At 54.5% G+C, this 18,210-nt stretch overlaps 7 protein-coding genes across 7 annotated transcripts; 4 read left to right on the top strand and 3 right to left on the bottom strand.

The window, feature by feature from the left end:
- Window positions 1–730: 730 nt before the first annotated feature.
- On the bottom strand, window positions 731–1,753 carry KRP23_900 (uncharacterized protein; the record flags this gene model as incomplete). Its single annotated transcript, XM_067894290.1, has 1 exon — window positions 731–1,753. The coding sequence occupies one exon, from the start codon at window positions 1,751–1,753 to the stop codon at window positions 731–733; it is 1,023 nt and encodes a 340-aa protein (XP_067751466.1).
- A 902-nt stretch (window positions 1,754–2,655) lies between these two features.
- On the top strand, window positions 2,656–4,128 carry KRP23_901 (uncharacterized protein; the record flags this gene model as incomplete). The annotated part of the gene is made up of 1 exon (XM_067894302.1): window positions 2,656–4,128. The coding sequence occupies one exon, from the start codon at window positions 2,656–2,658 to the stop codon at window positions 4,126–4,128; it is 1,473 nt and encodes a 490-aa protein (XP_067751467.1).
- A 182-nt stretch (window positions 4,129–4,310) lies between these two features.
- Window positions 4,311–6,325, top strand: KRP23_902 (uncharacterized protein; the record flags this gene model as incomplete). The annotated part of the gene is made up of 6 exons (XM_067894314.1): window positions 4,311–4,775; window positions 4,889–4,978; window positions 5,062–5,112; window positions 5,181–5,339; window positions 5,403–6,137; window positions 6,293–6,325. 6 exons carry the CDS (start codon window positions 4,311–4,313, stop codon window positions 6,323–6,325), a joined length of 1,533 nt encoding a protein of 510 aa, XP_067751468.1.
- A 464-nt stretch (window positions 6,326–6,789) lies between these two features.
- KRP23_903 (uncharacterized protein) lies at window positions 6,790–7,443 on the top strand (the record flags this gene model as incomplete). The annotated part of the gene is made up of 1 exon (XM_067894325.1): window positions 6,790–7,443. One exon carries the CDS (start codon window positions 6,790–6,792, stop codon window positions 7,441–7,443), a length of 654 nt encoding a protein of 217 aa, XP_067751469.1.
- Window positions 7,444–7,681: 238 nt separating this feature from the next.
- On the bottom strand, window positions 7,682–9,097 carry KRP23_904 (26S proteasome regulatory subunit 4-like protein B; the record flags this gene model as incomplete). Its single annotated transcript, XM_067894336.1, has 2 exons — window positions 7,682–7,954; window positions 8,033–9,097. 2 exons carry the CDS (start codon window positions 9,095–9,097, stop codon window positions 7,682–7,684), a joined length of 1,338 nt encoding a protein of 445 aa, XP_067751470.1.
- Window positions 9,098–9,841: 744 nt separating this feature from the next.
- Window positions 9,842–11,438, top strand: KRP23_905 (Extracellular signal-regulated kinase 1; the record flags this gene model as incomplete). Its single annotated transcript, XM_067894347.1, has 4 exons — window positions 9,842–10,158; window positions 10,230–11,159; window positions 11,241–11,339; window positions 11,411–11,438. 4 exons carry the CDS (start codon window positions 9,842–9,844, stop codon window positions 11,436–11,438), a joined length of 1,374 nt encoding a protein of 457 aa, XP_067751471.1.
- Window positions 11,439–11,583: 145 nt separating this feature from the next.
- On the bottom strand, window positions 11,584–13,509 carry KRP23_906 (2-(3-amino-3-carboxypropyl)histidine synthase subunit 1; the record flags this gene model as incomplete). The annotated part of the gene is made up of 9 exons (XM_067894358.1): window positions 11,584–11,727; window positions 11,805–11,888; window positions 11,961–12,230; window positions 12,299–12,493; window positions 12,569–12,610; window positions 12,695–12,850; window positions 12,916–13,083; window positions 13,166–13,301; window positions 13,370–13,509. The coding sequence occupies 9 exons, from the start codon at window positions 13,507–13,509 to the stop codon at window positions 11,584–11,586; spliced, it is 1,335 nt and encodes a 444-aa protein (XP_067751472.1).
- Between the last annotated feature and the right edge of the window lie 4,701 nt (window positions 13,510–18,210).

Raw genomic sequence — 18,210 nt, forward strand, 5'->3', positions numbered from 1 at the left:
GCACAACATAAGTGACATTGAATGTTAAGTTGCTGGAAGGATTTGATGCCTGCTGCTGACCACGATGACATCTGGCTGTCTTGAAGGCAGGCCGACAGCCTTCGGGAGCCCCAGGCTGCACAGCGTCGATGCGACACAAGCCTCGCTGTTGATTCCGAGCCGTTCTTCCGATATTTGTACCTTCGGAGTATTTGTCCCAAAGCCTGCAGAAAGTATTGTCAATACCGCAGTGGCTGCAAGCTCTGCCGCCACCAGGAAACAATGGCGCGCGTCGCGCACTCTTTCGTTGCAGAGGGAGTGGCGGATAACTTCCTGCCTACGGCGCCGAGCCTTCCATCGATCGCTGGGTTAAGCAGGTGCTGGCTTCAACTAGGGCACGGGCAGCCTGCCTCATGCATGGACATTCAATCCACGAGTGCGATGTTTCGCCCCGCGGCATTGCCAGCCATGGCCATGACCAGCCAAGGCTTGGCCGCCAAGCAGGTCGTGGTATCCGCAATGGACCGCGGCGATGGCCACGTGCCGATCGGCAGCGGTAGCCCATCACCCAGGATCTGCTGGCTCGCAGAGGCCGACGGGAAGGTGACGCCGGAAGAGCTGGGGATGTTGGGGAATTCTTTTTTGTGGATTGATAATGCTAGGTGGTTGGTTAGTGCTCGCGTCGAGCTACGTACATGCAGTTGGGTCGGTACACTTTAAACGCTCGCCACACGGAGGCCTGGCCTAGTTCTCACGTGTAGCTCAGGAGCTGGCACAGCAGCTCCTCGTCCTCCTTCTTGACGAAGCGGCCCTTGACGCGCAGGCGCGAGTTGGCAAAGTTCTTGCGCACGTCGTAGTCCACTTTTTTGGCCCAGACGCGGCGCTTGCGCTTCTCGAGGAAGCGCTCGATGCGTTTTCTCCGGGCCTCGGGCGAGTAGCTGCCAATGTACTTTCCATCGGACGCTGGCGAGGAGCCTTCCCTGTGGTGCTCGCTCTCGTTTGCTGCCGAGATCTCCATGCGGATGAACTCCTCGAGGTGCTGGCGGCCCAGCCCGCCGTACTCGCTGCCTTCGGACGAGCACACGGAGGCCAGACGCACGCGCTGCTTGTAGTCGCTGTCGTACCACGTGCTTTCCTCCTCGACGCCGGTAGGGCTGCAGTCGCGGCCGAGGAACGACTCGTCCTCCTGCACACGCGACAGGCTGCTACCCTTGTGCTTCTTGCCGTAGGACGACGAGTACGTGCGGTCGAACGAGGAGGACAACGGCTCGCGGTATCGCATCGAGCTGCTGCTGCTGCTGTTGTTGCCGCCGCGCATGGGGATCGAGATGGGTCTGCTGTTGGACGAGTAGCTGTCGTTGTCGTCCTGGTTGGAGGCCGCCGCGGCCACGAGACCGTCGAAGGGCGAGGGGTAGGCGGACCAGGCGTGTCGCTCGGGGGCCTCGTCGCTAGCCTCGCTCGAGTCCATATCCACGTCGCTGCTGCTGCTGTCGGCATCCTCGCGGCCAGGGATCATGGACGTGAGTGGGCGTTCCTGGATCTTGTGCTGCAGTAGCGAGAGCGGCGAGCCGTAGGGCTCGGCGCGTGACTGCAGGAAGCTGGAAGAAGGCAGCGAACTGGCCACACCCGCGTCGAAGGCCGCGAACGCGCGCTTCTTGCTGGCCTGCCAGGACGCTGACGGAGGCTCGGAAGCGTACAGCGGGTTGTCGGCGAACTTGCGCTCGTCGGGCGCCGACAGGCTCATGAGCGTCTCGGCCACTTCAGACTCGATCATGGGGGCGCGGGGTGGGAACGGGTGGCTGCGCTGCGGCTGCTAATGGCTTCAAGGCTGGAAAGAGCTGCGGGCGTTCCTCGATCGTAACGATTGCGAAGTGCGCTCGACCTACGGCTGCCCTTGCGTGGACCTGGAGTTTCTCTTGGACTCTGTAGGGTTCTGGAGCGACACTTGGACTTTGTAGTGAGTACAGTTTTTGCTCTATCAGCAGCCAGCTAGAAGCGAGCAAAATCCAAGTTCAAGCGCCCGACGCGCCGGCCAAGGTGGAAGGAAGGCCATGAGCAATGCGATGGCGCGAAGTCGGCATGCTGCATGCGGGAAGAAGGGCATGAAGGCATCGCCACCACCTTCGCCTTCGCCCTACGACAACGCGCGCTGCGGGCAGGCGGCCACACACTTGGTGGGGATAGGGCGGTAGATGCCAGAAATGCGCGCGATCGACACCGTGGTTGAGTCAAGCCTCACGGCGACGAGCAGCGTCCTTGCCCCGCCGTCCGATGACTGGCATCCACCGAATCGACGCAGGTAGTCTCTCTCTGCAAAAAGGATAGGTACATCTCCTTACAGTGTGTTGACGGAGGACACTTTCACCAGCGACCAGTGAGTCGCTCCATTTTCCGTCGGTGCCAGCGCCGGAAAATGGACCGGTGAAAGCAGGCGACGCTCCAGCACTGCATGCAACAAGAGAAGTCCTCGGACTCCTTACGCTGTAGATGCAGCGTGGCGACCCCTGTTATATATATGCACATGCAGCTCGCGTCGCCATATCCAGTCGCTGGAGTCACGGAAGCGACATCTTGTCGGACAAGTTGAAGTCCGATTTAGGTCATAAAACGGTGTCAATTATATGAAGGCTTCATCATAACCCTCGAGCCAGTCCAGAAAGTGCTCCAAGCGCCGCAATGTCGACGCCGCAAGTGCCGCCCTCGCCGCTCAAGATCGTCCCCAAGGAATACATGGACACGCCCAGTAGCAGTGCCACTGCGTCACCGGCCGAGAGCTGCACCAGCGATACCACGAAACAGCTCAAGCCGTGGGAAAGGGCCGCCAGCATCGGCAGCTCCGTCGATAGCTTGGAGGCGAGCGAGCCGCTGTGGGAAGACGACGTGGAGCCCGAAGGGCCGATTATGGTGGAGAACAGCTCAAAGGTGGCCGCACAGTCGCTGCGGATGCAGACGCTCGTGTGGAGCATGCAGCAGCGCCTACACGGACTGCAGCGGTTGGTGGAGCAGGCAGTGCCGCAGGAGACGCAAAGGTCTCGAGGCCAGACGCTTGAGGACGCCGAAGAAGGAACAAGGTGCTCGAGCCAATTTCTAGTGGCGAAGGCGGTGTTGGATGGAGACGAATCGGGGTCGCTCCGTAGATGTGCACAGGACCTAGCGCTGGTCGATGAAGCTACGGAGAATACTGATGAGCAGGAGGTGAAGAGTGCACGCGCAAGCGAAGACAAAACCCCTCCAGCAATGAGCACGCTGCTCAACCGCGTGAAGACTCTGGAAGCGCAGCTGAAGAATGCTACAGAAGAAAATCAACAGCTTCTGAACACAGTGCATAGGTTAGAGGAGGATAACGCACGCCTTCAGGCCCAGACAACCTTTAATCCTCTGGAGGGTCCCAGTACAGACTCCAATGATGATAGTGGATCGACTGAAACAAGACATGACCCGGAATTGAAAGGCGATGGAGGCATTTCCCGCTTGACCAGTGCGATATTTGGCAATCCGTCAGCGTTTGAAATGATCATGGAGGAGGACATGACGGTCCTGAAGAACCACGAGCGCTGTCAGCACAAGCTGCACGAGCTATGGGGAATCATCCGGACGCTTAAGACGTTCGTGGAAACCTATGAGCTCGAGCGAAATTCCATGCGAATTCAGCGCGACGAAGCTATCGCCGAGGCGGAGCGAGCGGACGCCGAAAATGTAAAGCTGGCCTGCAGCAGCAATCCACAGCGGAAGATCAAGTATTTGGAGCAGGTGAAGAAGGATAACCAGGCGTTGCGCCGCAAGAACCGCGCGTTGAACGTGAGGATCGCCAAGCAGGCGGCGAAATTGATTCGTGAGAAGAATGGTTGCTCCGTGTTTGAGGAGGAGGAAGACGCCGAGGCGTCTCACGATGCGACGCTTGACGATACGCTCCTGCAGGAGGACGACGATCCATCCTGCGGACGCACCAGCGAGGAAATCCTGCGCAGCATGCTGGACCACCGTGGTGTGCTGAAGGAGCGGCTCGAGCGTCTGCGTATGGCAAGACAAGATCTCCCAGACGTCGATGGCGACGATTCAAGTGATGAATCTGAGCTGCCGACAACGGCGACCTATCTCATCAGCGAACTGCAAGGATCTACCAACCTTCTGCTTGGTGTCCAAAGCTGAAGTTTGGATTGCTCACCAAATTACGACTATTTATCTCGTTTTTATGTGTTTTAAGTGCTGGCAAAATGCCATTCGCCTATAATTGAGCATTATGATTGGTCAAAATGCATGGCAACGGCTTGGGATTGGCATAAATGCAGTGCAAGCCCATTTCAAAGCGGAAGACTAAAAACACAATAAAAATGGCGGGGACGTCCAAGCTGGCGGGCGACTCGCACCTGGACAGCTTCGCGTCTGCCACCGGCCTGATGCAGCTCAGCTCAGCGGCAGTGGCAGCGGACGCCGCCAACAACAATAGCAACAGTAGCAATAGCAGCAGCACAAGCACCGCCGTATCCTCGTCCGCAGATGCGTCGCTGCCTCCAGGCTGGCAGCGGATCATCCATGGCTCCGGACTGCCTTGCTACGTGCACGACGGATTGGGCGTCGTCTGCTGGACGAGACCGTATCCGCTGGACGTGGGTGTCGAAGGCGCGCTGTCGCAGCCGGAGCTCCACCGCCTCGTCAAGCAGCACGTGCCGCCACTGAGCATTTTCGCGCCGACGACGGACGCTGCACGCAGGAGGAAAGAGAGTTTAAGTGGAGCGGAAGTGGCGGGAACGGCGTCGCCGTCGCTGCTGGCCCTGGCTTCTCAAGAACTGAGTAGCGTAAGGAAGGGTGTTACATGTAGTTGCTTTCGAACAGGGTGACAGCTCCTCTGTTGGGTTTGCAGGCGATGCAGTGAGACTGAGCGAAATTGCTTCTGGTTTTGTTGTGGCAGGCTCAATCTAAGAAGCGCAAGCTGGACAACGTGCTCAAGGAGCGAGTGACTCAAGAAAAGGGATCGTCAAGTGGCAAGCAGCCGTCAATGGTGGGCTTATTTCCCTTGTCACCTTCGGTCTGCTCAATAGGGACAATATTGAGACCACATCTGATGTTGTTTGTTTTGCTCAGACCTTGGAGGAATTCAAGTCTCTGTTCGTCGGCGATCCGCGTGTTCTCCAGGTCAGGAACGCATCTTTGGTAGATTACATAAAAACAGTTCCAACTAACAAAACCTGTGAACTGAGTAGGCATGTATGGAACTCTCGATCAAGACACCAGCACAAGTTCTTCAAGAATATCAGAACCGGAACCGTGGCGTATCCATTAACTATAATACGGTGCCAGTTGAGGGTGAGGGTGTGAAGCTCTTCAAGACCATTGTGACTGCCGGCAGCACGGTTGCAGAGGTACGACGAACTGCGCGGCACGTGAACCTTTTTGCTTGTCTGTACTAACGCGTCTTTTTGCAGGGTGTTGCTTCGACCAAGAAAATCGCCAAACAGTTAGGAGCACAGCAGTTGCTAGCAATGCTGCATGAGCGCACGGCCCGGAAGTACTATGAAGTCGCGGAAATGTACAACAGCTCTCTGAAGGGTCAGCCGATAATCACTGAGTCTTCAACGTACGGACCGACAACCCCACTACACAATGACGCTACACGAGGCGGAAGGGGTAGCACAGATCCTCGCTTGCAACGCGGCGCACCGGTGAACCGGGTGCGACGAGGTCGACGAACGCCCCCCAACCAGGAGTTTAATGTTGGTGGAGGCTACCGCGAGTATGAAGTTGATCGACGAATGAATGCGCCGCCCCATTGGAGTGGATACAACCAGCAGCCGATGCAGCACCTACCGCAGCAACCAGGCCCATGGAATGGCGACGTCCAGCAAGGTGAAGTTGGAATGGACAATGCAGGCCCCGAGCGTGTGGTGGTGTACTCCACCACGCCGGCTGTGAACGTGCCAGGGGCCTACGGTGGAGGACAGTACTACAACAATAACAATGTTGGCGGGAACGCATGGGGCGGCTACCCCAATGCCAACTATCCTGTTCCTCAGCCGAATTTAACAGGAGCCTACCCTCAGCAGTATAATGGCGGCTACGGTGAAGCTCAGCCACCGCCCGGAAACGGGCCTTATGGTTACAATTATCACTCGCGCTCGTCGGACCGTCCAAACACCTCCACGCCCATCGAAAAAGTCACGGTACGTGCTCAATCCATTCAAACAGACTCGAAGCTTGCTCTTCGCCTGAGCTGTTGAAGCGTGTTGGTTGCACCTGTTTGGTGCTGCAGTGCGTGTGAAGAGCGATGACGAGCAGCAAAACGCTAACGTTGGCAAATTGTTGTGGTCTGCTGCAGGCCAATTTACGCAACCAGATGTCGAACCCGTGATCGAGTTGGCTGAGTACTGTACACAGGAACGGCTTTTCAAAGTGAAGCAGGACGAAGTGTGCTTCAGGAGCTGAAGGTGCAGAGGGAAAGAAGTATGATAGTTTAGTTCGCACCTAAAACTTCGCTCTCGGTAAACAGTATTTATGCCGTCAGAGATTGTGCTCTTTAACACGATGATCACTTGGGACTCCCAAGTTGGGACTCGCGCAAGTCGACGACGCCGCGACAGCTGGGAAAGAGAGAGCCATGTAAAGAGGCGGCATGTGTGTCAAGTTGACACCGTCAACCAAGCAGCAGAGACCGCAGCGTATGAGGACAAGAGCGTGGCATTGCCAGCTGGGGTGGCGCAAGCCTCGCTGTGTCGAAAGCCCATTCCGGTTTGCCTGTCTTCGGTGGGCTGTCTTCTCCTTTGGAGAAACCGCGCAACGCTCCGCTGCCTGTCATCACACTAGTTCACTTGTGAGATGGAAGGCTTCCTGCTCGTCTTCTCCAAGGAACGCAGTGCGCAGGCCCAGTACTGCGTGCTGGAGCACGGCATGCTGAGCTGCTACGACCAGCCGGGCGGCGTGCTGCGCGAGTCCGTCGGTCTCACAAGGCACCGCATCCGCGTGCAGCCGCTCGTGAGCGACAACGTTGGCCTCTGTCCGAACCGCTTCGCGGTGCACGCGCTCGAGGTGAAGCGCAGCGACAAGGCGGGCGCCTTCGTGTCGGCCGGCAAGCGCGAACAGGTGTACTGCTTCGCCGCCGCCACCTCCAAGACCATGATCAAATGGGCCAACGCCATCCACAATTGGCGACGCCACGCATTCGACGACCCCACTAGCAGCGCGCTGTCCGTGCACGACGCCATCACCAGCAAGGCCATGCAGACCCCCGACGGCAAACGCCGGGCCGTCCTGCTCGAGAGCCAGCGACTCAACCTTGTGAACCTGGCGAACCGATTCGACGTCAAGCTTGCCAGTGCGAACACCGCAAAGTCCCGTGGTCTGTTCCGAAGCACGTCGATCTGCGCACACAAGGACCTCACCGAAATGAAAACTTCCAGGTCCAGCTTCGCTGTAATATCGTGGCTGCCAGGACGAATTTCGTCGCTTCGACCAAGTCTATCAGGCCGATGAGCAGTGATTGAAAGCCGTGTCCGTTGTAACAGTAAGAACTCCAGAAATAATGTGTTAGTGCCAATAATTCACAAACCCGTTGAAGAAGCAAAGAGCTCAAAGCTGCAATGTGGTATTTCCGTGGACCCTATCGAAGAACAACGGCAAGATACCGATCCCGGTCGTCTCGAGCAGCCCCCTCGCTCCGGCACCCCAAGTGCTCTGGGGTGCTACAGCCGTGGTTCGTCTCTCTATGCGATTATAGATAGAGTCCTTCGGGGATGTTGGCCTTCTTCTTGTAAAGCGCTTTCTCCTTCGCCTTTCGGAAGTCTGTCTGCGTCACACGCATCCGGCGCTCACGCAATGCGAGCAGGCCGGCCTCCGTGCAAACAGCCTTGATGTCAGCTCCCGAAAGCTCGTCCTTGGACATCACGAACTCTTCCAGATCCACGTCATCTGCGAGGCTCATGCGACCTGTGTGGATGCCAAAGATACGGCGCTTCGTTTTGATGTCTGGTAGTGGGAACTCAATCTACATAATGATGCGAAACAATCGTTAGCATCAACGACGGTCGCCAGAAGCACAACAAAATTGTCTCGCACTACAAACCTTTCTGTCAATACGGCCTGGACGAATAAGAGCGGGATCAAGGCTCTCAATAGCGTTGGTCGCCATGATCACCTTCACGTCGCCGCGCTCGTCGAAACCATCGAGCTGGTTCAGCAGTTCGAGCATCGTACGTTGGATTTCACGAGTTCCTCCGCTGCTCGAGTCGTAGCGCTTGCTACCGACAGCATCAATTTCGTCGATAAAAACAATAGACGGCGCGTGGTCGTCGGCCACGCGGAACATCTCACGCACGAGCTTGGGGCCGTCCCCCAAGTACTTCTGAATCAGTTCAGAGCCCACAATACGCAGGAACGTAGCCGACGTCTGGTTCGCCACCGCCTTGGCCAGTAGCGTCTTGCCCGTGCCGGGTTCGCCATACAGAATGACACCCTTGGGCGGGCGGATACCGATGCCCTCGTACAGCTCCGGGTGCGTGAGGGGAAGCTCCACCGCCTCCTTAATCTCCTGAATCTGGGACTCGAGTCCGCCGATGTCGGCGTACGACTCGAGCGGCGCCTTGTCCACCTTCATGACGCTCACCATGGGGTCCGTGTCGTCAGCCAAGATGCCCACGACCGACATGACCTTGTTGTGCAGCAACACGGAGCACCCAGGCTCGAGCATGTCTTGGTTCACGAACGACATGACGCCCACGTAGTACTCGGGACCCACTGAGGACGAGACAATCGCGTGATTGTCGTCGATCATCTCCTCGAGCGTGCCGACGCCCATGGGGGTGCCGCGCAGGTCGTCCACCTTGGAGCGCTCCTCCTCGTCCTTCTCCTGCTTGGGCTTCATGACCTCCTGGTTCTGGATAAACTCCTGCTCCATGAGCAAAAAGTCCTTGATGCGCTCCATCTTGAGCAGGCGCAGCTTGCACTTGGCCGTCGGGTACACGGTCGGGATGCGCACAGCGGCGGCTGGGCCTTTTTTTTTGCGGCGCTTGCGCGTCATGGCGCCGCCGCGCGGCTCGAACTTCTTCTTCTTCTGCTTGGCCGCATCATCCTTCTTCTTGGCGGCCTCCTCGCGCGTCTGGCGCGGCAGTCCGCTCTGGCCCTGGCCCATGCTTCTTCGCCTTCTTCCTCTGTTGGCACAGTGGGCGAAAGATCTCCCCCTCACGGCGACCCTGCGATTCGCTGAATTCGCTGACTACGATCTATACTTTTAGCCAATCCGAAGACTTGTAGAACGTCGATTGGTGGAAAAGAAAAAGGCAACTACAAGTTGAAGCGACCATCACTCTACTAGTTGATCTATCCATGCTCTTGCATTAGATCCACGCTGTGTATTTTGCATTTGGTTGGCTGTGAATGCGACTGAAACTGGTGGGTCTTTGTGAGCGCACCTCAGGCAGCCGATCGATCTCCTCCAACGGTCGGCTGACAGACTGGAGGTGGGAGGTCGTGTCCGTTGCTGGGAACCCGTTATTAATAGGCGCTGCCTTAAGCTCCACAGGCCTTTCGCAATGGAATTTCGCGGGCCGTTTGGAGTTTCCCTTTGAGCGAATCGCGTTGGCTGAAAAAAAGCCCTGATCCTTCGACCCGCAGGGTGAGCCACAGTCAAGAGTGTCGTCGCAGCACAAGGAGCTCGTTGCCGCTGCTACCGCTTCCGGTCCGACAGATCAACGACAGAGCCAGACAACGTTGCGACCAACGTGAGCGCGAACAAGGTGAGGCTGGCAACCATCTTGGCAACTAAGAACTCGATGGGTGAGACGAAGCGTTGCTTATATTTAGTCTTGTTTTCTGTCGGCCAAACTCGTTCTGAACTCTACAGTTCGCACAAGGGAACAGGAAGTGCTAAGACAGCATGGCCAACTACACACCGAGCGGCCCTGCTTCCTCTTCTCCGTTGAAATCAGTTGGATCACCGCCTCTCTCAGCCCCGAGAAGCCTGTCAGCAAGAGGACTGCCGACCGACAAGCGGAGCAGCGGCCTCTCTGAAACGTCGGCTCCGGTTGGCGATGCAGTGAGCTCTACGCGTAAGACTAGCACGACCACAGCAGTCGCGGCCGCCCCTGCTCGTCCGGGCACCTACTCTTTTGTTGTAGCAGGCACGAATTTCCAGATCGACGAAAAGTACAAATTTATCAAGGTCATTGGTCGTGGTGCCTATGGCGTGGTCATGTAAGCAACTCGCTGACGTGACGTTCGCAATGTTTTTCACCTTATGTCTGACCGTAAGTATGCACCTGTAGCTCGGCAGAAAACACCGAGACGAACGAGAAAGTAGCAGTTAAGAAAATCTCGAGAGCCTTCGAGGACCTTGTGGATGCCAAGCGCATCCTGCGTGAGATTAAGCTCTTACAACACTTCGACCACGAAAACGTGATCACTATCGTGGACTTGTTGCCACCGCCATCGTTGGCTCAGTTTGAAGACGTGTACATCATTGCAGACCTCATGGAGACCGATCTGCACCGAATTATCTACTCGAGACAACCGCTTACTGACGATCACGTGCAGTACTTCCTGTACCAGATCTTGAGAGCACTCAAGTTTATCCACTCGGCAAACGTACTTCATCGTGATTTAAAACCGTCGAACCTGTTGCTGAATTCGAATTGCGACTTGAAAGTGTGCGACTTCGGTTTGTCGCGAGGCGTGGCCCCAGAGGAAGACAACATGGAGCTCACGGAGTACGTCGTCACGCGCTGGTACCGAGCACCTGAGATCATGCTCTCCTCCAGAGAGTACACCAAGGCGATTGACATTTGGTCGACTGGTTGCATTTTTGCGGAGCTACTCGGCCGCACCCCACTCTTCCCTGGAGACGATTACATTCATCAGCTGCAGATCATCTGCGACAAGATCGGAACTCCTTGTGAGGAGGACTTGCACTTTGTCGTCAGCGAGAGAGCGAAACGGTTCATGAAAAACCAGCCCGTGCGACCTGGGGTGCCGTTCGCCAAACTTTTCCCGAAAGCTTCGCCCGAGGCTGTCGACTTGTTGCAGCGCATGCTTGTGTTTGATCCGGCAAAACGGATTTCTGTCGAGGAAGCATTGGAACACCCGTATTTGGCATCGCTGCACAACATGGAGGATGAGCCTGTTGCAGACAGCTTTTTCAGCTTCGACTTTGAAAAGGAGGACCTCACGGAGGCTCGACTGAAGGAGCTTATCTTCGAGTATGCTCGTCATTTCCGATTGACACTTTATCTTGACAGCTGAAATCACTCGTACTGACATTTACTCCATTTGCTATGCAGGGAGATCCTTAAAATTCATCCAGATGCAACGCGCAGCCCCATAAAATCTCCCACAACTGGCCTAAGCAGCCCCCCGGCGGAGCAAGTGCTTAGCCCCAGGTGTGTATTGGGGTGTCTTTCATGCATAATTCATGCATCTGACTGATGTGCTGTCATGAACCCCACGTTAGCACTACTCGCTCGCACGCCCAGGAATAATCATCGATGGGCTTATGACAGATTCAAGAATTATCATAGCGCCGAAAAACAGCTCGAACAAAAGAGTAACCACCAAAAATGCAAAAACGAATCCGATATTCGCATATCGCCACTCGCACTCGCTAAGGAGACAACACTCTGATGCTCATGCAGTAGGTTGACTCTTTTTGCGGTCGTGATAGTTCGTCCAGGGCCCACTTCCCTTGGCATAGAAGTCCATCGGATACGACCCCTCCTTCCACTGTGTTTGCTCCAGACACACTTCAGCCTCGTACGCAGTGAGCAAAGGCTGCAGAAATACATAGGATGCAGTTCGTCAGTGTTGTTTATGCGCTCCACACTTCATTAGCAGCCCCCTGCACTCACCTTTGGGAACGCGTAGCCCCAGTCGATCGAAAGTCGCGGGCACGCGATCTGAATCCATGCGTCGACATCCTTAAAACGTGCAAGCTAAATCATTGTAAATAACATCATGTGAGTTGATGTGATTGAAACCTGTCTCCAACCAGCACGAAAATTTACCTTGTCTGGGAATAGCTCTGACAGCAAAAGCACGAAATACTCCTTGCCACTCTGCTCAAGCAACTGCTTCACGTGGTCGAGGATCAGCGGGTTTCCCTGGTGTCCAAGAGTTCCAAGTACCACGCCGAATTTTTTGGCTCCCTTAGCCTTGTCAATTGCAGCACGACGGATCTCCATCATTTGCGGCAGATCGTACTTCTCGATCGTAAGCATCTTCGGATATGGGTCGTAGCGGTACGCTTCCAGGCTCGGGTTCATGATCATAGCCGACTGTGCAAATAGCAATGTAGGTTACTGAAGTGAACAAAACCGGTCATCAAACGTGCTGTCGGACAAACCTCGAGGTGGAAGCGGCCATCGGCGATGAACACAAGCGCGTCAACTCCTTCAATGACAGGCGAGGTGCAGCCCAGCACCTCTCCTGGGGACAGCGGCTTGATCTGCGGCACGACCATACTTGTGAAATAGTCCTTGAGCCTCGAAGACACTAGGTGAATAGAGCTACTGAACTGGATCGTTCCCATCAGAGCCAGCTGTGCAATAAGTGCGGCATTCGACAGAGTTAGGCCCCGGCGTGAAGTAGAGGGGATACTAGCGCCAGCACAGACCTTGGTATCCGGCGCAAAAGTCAGCTTCATGCAGTCGATGAGCTGTAGCAAATAATAGTACAGTGATGCAACAAATCGATATGAAAATTGAGCTGGTCAACGGATCATGCATCTCGCACTACTTACGTGTTCGACATCGATGGCAATATCCACGAAGACGTAAAGCATCTTGATCGAAGTGATATCAATCGGCACCAGACAGCTGTGGCCGTAGTGCACCATAAAGTCGGCTCCGAGCGCGAGCGCACTCAGATCGTCCACGCAACAGGCTCCGTACGTAACCTACAGCCCAAGATCCATTCTCAATTCCTGCACCACCTCATTGCAAGTCAGTAGTCCAAACGTACATCACCCAGGATAATACTGTCAGCGCCTGTGAAGCGCTCAATGATGTCCGAGATGACGCAGGCGTAGAGCAGCAGTCCTTCGGGGAACTGCAGTGCCACGCGCTTAGCTCCAGCCTGGCGGATACGCCAAACAGTCTTGCGGATCTCGAAACTGTAGTTCCACGGTAGCTGCACACGATGGTAGCGGCAGATAATTTAATGTTAACGATCGCAAACAAATGTTGCACAGCCAACCAGCCAGCCAACGAACCTGCTCGATGGCCTTGGTCAGCTCAGGGTCCTTCGTAATCTCGTCCGGGATCTGGTTCGCCATGCGCCGCTTCAGCGCTGCGGCAGACGGTTTGCGCTTGGCCTTGGGCTTCTGCGTGACGAGCTCCGAGCTGCAACTGCATTGCCGTGTATGAGTTAGCGTCGCTGGGCTTTAATGCAGAGAAGCTATGATACTGCAGCTCACCCATTGGTCTGGCAATCGCCTCCTTCACTGGATTGGCAGCACGACTGGCTCGATACATCAGTCCTGGCATGACCTGAGAACCGCGGCGGGCTCACAGCGGCAACAGCGGTGGTGGTGGTGTCCGGTCCAGGAATCGCCATCTCTTGAGTGGCAACCGCTTTCAGCCAATCGGGCCGCCCTTGTCGAGAATTTATTTAAAATACACGTTGGTTTTGGGCAATGAGCCCATTCCTGGGCCCGTTTTTTGGGCAATGAGCCCAAAGTTTGGGTTTGCTAACTTACCAGACAAGTTTCTTTCTGATCTTGTGTACGACAGCATGCAGAAAACCAAAGGACTAGCAGGTGCAACAGGCAACGTAACACGTCGTCGGTAAAAGCGGTATTACTATTTAACAGCACCTGCTTGTTCGGAGATTGAAAACGCAAGTCTATGGGTGTCACATCCCTCTTGCAGTCTGTAGAGCAGTACATGACTAACCACCCGTGCCTGGACAATGAGGCTCTTCAAAAGGTATGGACTTCTCAAACCGATGTGTGCACCAGATTGCCCGAAGCGCACACGACAACATCCCGGTGGCAAAGGGCTATTAGAGTGGATCATTCACACAAGTTCTGTAGAATGTTGATAGTGTTTGGGGCTGACGGAAGCAAAGAACAAGTTTCTAGTGTGCGTATGCTGCTACTTGTACAAGAATGGAATAGACCAGGTCATGACAAGAGGTTGAACCCAGTCCAAAAACCACGAGGAAACAGACTCCGACTAGGAAATAATTCTGTGCGTGTTCATGCTAATGGCAAGCGCAACCTCATACAAAAGGTGTTTGGAGATTCCGTCGCTGTGAATCAGGACCCGATCCACGCCATTCAGAGAATGACAGAAAAGTTAGTGATCAAACTCAGCGGGCTGGCTTTCAAAGTGTCTTTCTAGTGCAATTTACGATATAGAGAGGAACCTTCGGTCTCCAGGTATTACGACTGAATTATTTGCTAAGATTATCGCCGGTGTGCCGTCGTCCAGTATTCGTGTGGGAGTGAGTGAATGGGAGGGCAGCGTCAACAACAACATCGAGCAGACACGTTGGGGTGATTTTTTGTCGAGGGAAGTGAATATTGTTGCGGGAAAAGAGTTTACTGGTTCCCACGGTTGGTGCTGTGACAAGATGGTTGTGTATGTCTGTGGGTTGTTTATCTAGAGAAAGGACTGAAGTGCTGGAGGGTTTTCCACGTTATAGAATTGTCCTAACGAGGCTGCCCACTTCAAGGAGAAAATATGAGAAGCACAGTCAAATCCGTGAAAAAAATCACGGGCCTGTGAACAGCACAATGTGAACGAGCAGGCACAGTCACCGTTTCTCCACGAGCCACCCTCGTCAGCTGCGACACGCAACAATGCAATACGCAGCAATGTGGTCCACACAGACACTGTGATCCACATGCGCTTCGCATTCAGAAAGCACAGCACGCGGAGCAGAGCACAGGGGCGCGTCTACCGGCGGCGATAGCGCGTGCTGAACGCGACTGCGCGCGCTAGTAGGGACGTCAGTGACCGGAGGACACTACAAGCTCGGATGTGGTACAGCACACGCTTCCTGAACCGTGAGAACGGCGGAGTCAAAAACCGGAAAGGGCGGCTGGCATGCTGGCCTTTTCGGCTACATGTGAAAGACGTCGCGCGGGGCGAGCTGCGCCGGAAGGAAGGCGCGCTGGAGGGCAGTTTGTACGGGACGAAGGGGTGGTGGGAGGGGGGGGGGGGGGGGGGGGGTCGCCAACGTTTCACTAGGTTCGTCGAATGTAAGTCTCATGCCCATGGTACCTTCTCGTTCTATTCACTTACGGTCACTACTACCTTATTGCGCTGTAGGTTGACTACTCAAGCTCGAGTGCTGGGCCTACAAGGGGTGGATGTCCCGCTCCTATTGGTGCTGGGCCAACTGTGGTGCGCTTCCGCAAGCGCCTGTTCACCAGCACCTCTTCCCCACGCGCATCAATCCTGGCGCGCAACTGCATCGCAAACAGTGCATGGACGCACGTCGCATACTTGTAGTGGAAGTTGCAAGGGCATCTCTGGCTTGCCATGTCAACTGGCCAGCCAGTCTCAGGTTGGTCCTTGCTTTCCATCCGAGCAGTGTTCACTCCAACTTGAGCTGACACTTGAATGTCTTCTTGCATTGTGTTCGTGGCTGCATTGTAGATCCGAGGTGGAGGCTTGTAGAGCACGTGCACGATGTCCTGTGTCGATCCGCCGAGCAAAACGTCAACGCTCATGCGAGGGACCGCTACCTCGCGCAGCTGCTGTTGCAGTCGGAGAGCCTTCACGCGCGCTAGTATCTCTTTCGACAGCGCCGGTTCTGTCGCAAAGGCAGCTACACCGACAGCACGCTGGCGACAGCAGGCCGCGAGCTGATGCATGAGCTCACCCATCTTCAGCAGTCGGTGGGTCGTATAATCCCGTTTCAACGCCCGGTTGAATTGCTCAACCGGGTTGTTTATCGTTGCAAAACCTACCGGCGTCTGGAAGCATTGCCATTGCGCGAAGCGATCATTGAGCCACACGCGCGAGAAGTACGCATGAAACGGATGGAGATCGACGTTAGCGTACCACCGACGCTGGGCATTAGCTAGGAGACTGAAGAATTCTTCGGGGCTTCGACTGTAATGACATCTTCAAGCACTGCGTCGCCAGCTGCTTTTGGCAGCCCCTTGGTTCGGTCCACTACCTTCGCGATGAGGTGGTAGAAGCACATTAGGTGCACGTAGTCACAGTCAGCACTAAAGACGCTCCTCAAAGCGTTATATTGAGCCGCATCTGCATCTCCCATCACAAACGCTACCGTGAGTGGCTTGACCACCACCTGGTTGTACACCCAGCGCAACGCGGATGTGCTGTCGCCGTATGTCAGTGTGATCATACCAGCAGTAATGTGCCAATCATTGCTTGCGTGTGCTTTTCACCTGTTGTTATGCGAATCACACGTTTGCGGTGTTTTTAATGCGCTGTCCACTTCAAGTGGCAGTTGACATATGATTAACGAGAAGGCATATAGTGATTTTTACGCTGCGACAGAGAACAGAACTAGCTTGAGCTGTGAGATCATTCTACAAAATATCAATCCTCTTGCAGGCAGTATTTGCTACTGCTCAACAATCAATTGCAAGCTTTGATTATTTGCTCTGCACACGCGACTGTTGTTTGCGTCAGGTTATGAGCCCAAGATCAACAGTGCTGAAGTACACTTGCCATTGAATTATGATGGCCGACGCAAAGAAGGAAGATAAAGATGAGATGAGGTCAATTCAACCGATTCATGGAAAGGCCTTTGAAATATGGCTGGAGCAAGTCCAACTCGAATTGCAGCGCAAACAACTGTGGCAATATTGCGACAATGACGTTACAGAACCGGAGAAGAGCAAACAATCGGATCATGACGAGTGGACGAGCAAGACGTCACGGACTAAGGAGCCTTAGATTCTTTACGAGTCGATGACTAACCAGATAATGAAGATCGTCAAGTACGAGGCAACCCCGTACCGAGTAATGGAGCGACTGAAATGACGTTTTATGGGCAAGCCTAACCTGAAATATGCTGAAGGAAGGGAAAAACTGAGTCGACTCCGACCTAACCCAAGAGAATATTACCAGATCATTTGAGCGAGATGCGCCGGGTTATGGAGACTATTTCGGTGGCCGGCAGATCTGTTGAAGAATATGCAAAGCTGGCATTCCTGATCGGCTCTCTACCCCATGAAGATGACAATGTTGCTCAAGCGGTTCTGGCTACTTGCCGAAGCTGTTCATAATTGACGATCCGTCGAATTATGAACAGCTTCGGCAAGCCCTGAAAATGGCATACGACCACTTGCAAACGCGAAAGGCGGAAGGATCTAAGGGTAACGGTGAGGACAATACCTTCTTCATCAGTGATGGTCGAGGTCGCGGTTATGGTGACCGGGGAGGAGGGAGCAAGCCAAGGTAGACGTAGAGGTCGAGGTTCTGGCCGTGGCCACGGAAGCAGTGGACAAAAACAGAATAGTGGTTGTTGCTTTCCCTATCACAGCGCCGAGCATCATGTGCGAGATTGCCCGTTTCTGGTCAAGCGTTCGCCGATGGATGATCAAAGCGGAGAACTAGCTCAATAGCGTGCCAAGACGAGATGAGGAAAGAGTGCCAGTAGCAAGAGTGGCGCTGATGAAGATGATGGTTACGCTTACGTTGCCATGAGGTTGATGAAATTGGACGTTCTGTGGAAGTGTACGGCGCTGAATCATGTGAGCGAACAGATCACTAGCAGACCACTTGCAAGGTGAAAGCGTACCATGCAAACCAAACGCAAAAAGCGAAAACACAAACGTGGACGATACCAGACGCCGACACCAGTGCCTAAGTCACGACAACAAGCATCAAGTGATGAATTGTCTATCATTAAGCGGTCTTCTTCCCCAGAGACTGCGAGCTCGGACATGCTGCAACCAAGTGATGGCTCTAGCACGGCGTATTTAAAGACCTCCTCGTGTAGATCATTACGGGATTATGTGGCTCCAGAAGGCGCGAGTACGAAGGACTACCCACGAAGTGGTCGTAATCTCCACGTCATTATGAACCACGTATAAACATAATGTATGAGCCCCACAACTGCACTTCACATCTGTTCAAGAATCCACTTCAACGGAGTGTTGGGGTAATGAAGAATGGTAAGATTAATAAATAATTCAAAGGTTCATATATTTGGACGGACTGATTTTTTTGGGGGTCAAACGCTGCGCAGGTCAAGTCGTGCATAACTTGTTTATTTAGTCAAATCTTGCGCATCTCTCTTTTTGGGTCAACTACTTATCACGGCAGA

Source organism: Phytophthora ramorum (genome assembly GCF_020800215.1).
Source record: "Phytophthora ramorum isolate Pr-102 chromosome Unknown Phyram_PR-102_s0001, whole genome shotgun sequence".
Taxonomy (NCBI): domain Eukaryota; phylum Oomycota; class Peronosporomycetes; order Peronosporales; family Peronosporaceae; genus Phytophthora; species Phytophthora ramorum.